The sequence below is a fragment of the Vigna unguiculata genome, unplaced genomic scaffold (assembly GCF_037176805.1).
Source record: "Vigna unguiculata cultivar grain cowpea cultivar isolate G323 ecotype 2 unplaced genomic scaffold, ASM3717680v1 ptg000205l, whole genome shotgun sequence".
Taxonomy (NCBI): Eukaryota; Viridiplantae; Streptophyta; class Magnoliopsida; order Fabales; family Fabaceae; genus Vigna; species Vigna unguiculata.
Window position 1 is genome coordinate 1 of NW_028196842.1, and position 957 is coordinate 957.

General features: G+C 41.4%; 1 protein-coding gene across 1 annotated transcript; it reads right to left on the reverse strand.

The window, feature by feature from the left end:
* Positions 1–8: 8 nt before the first annotated feature.
* Positions 9–365, reverse strand: LOC114172421 (NADH-ubiquinone oxidoreductase chain 3). Its single transcript, XM_028056904.2, is given in 2 exon segments — positions 9–77; positions 80–365. Coding segments are annotated over 2 exon segments (354 nt in total). The 3' UTR covers position 9.
* Between the last annotated feature and the right edge of the window lie 592 nt (positions 366–957).

Consider the following 957-nt stretch of genomic DNA (forward strand, 5'->3'; position numbering starts at 1 on the left):
CACTAGTGATTACTCCCGATCCGAAGCACCCCTTTTCCATTCATAGAGAGATCCAATCGTCAAAATCAATAAAAAGCCATCATAGACCAAGATCCAAACGGATCAATCTTGTTGGGAGGTACTGCCCAAGGAAAGGAAAAGGTTACTTCCGGATCAGGAATAATAAATAAAATGGAAACAAGATAAAATCGTATATCGAAACGACTTCTGGCATCACCGAAAGGATCGAAACCACATTCGTAGGCCGACAATTTTTCTGGATAGGTCGAACTATTGGAAGCAAAGGGAACAGGAAGACCGAGTAAGATCAAAGAAACTAGCAGACTGATCACTAAATAGATACAAATAGGTGCAAATTCTGACATAACCACAAACCACTTGGTTCTTTCGCTCCTTGCTGGCGGAGCGGCATACCGAAAAAAAAGGAAAAAGCCCTTTATCGGTATCGGATTCGAACCGATGTTGCCTATTTCTTAAGGGCGAACTGATCGACTTGCATGTGTTAAGCATCTTTCTCAAAGTAGCATGATTGGACCTTCCTCTTTCTCTTACTTAGATAGAGGAGAGAGCACGTAAGACTTTCTTTTCTACGATCTTTCTTCTCTTATTTTTTTTATTCTTCCTTGGCCGTGTGGAACATGGATTAGCATTATGTCATTCCTACTAGTGATCACCCATCCAGGATTTGAAGAAGAAGCGCCATAGGAGGACTTCGAGATCAAATATAAGATGTTTCTTTCCATTCCTCGCGAGCCACTTATTTCTCCGAAACAAGAGAGAAAAGTGATTTTCCTCCTTTTTCCCAATAAGTCGACGGCGTTACACCATTGGGATACTTCGAATAAAACTAGAGTACATATAGGATACACCGGTGCTAAAACCTTTTCTAAAGATATCTTCCAAACTCTTGGGGTCGTTGCTCCGGATTTTGTTCCCCGGTTTGAAACCAGTTGGTTG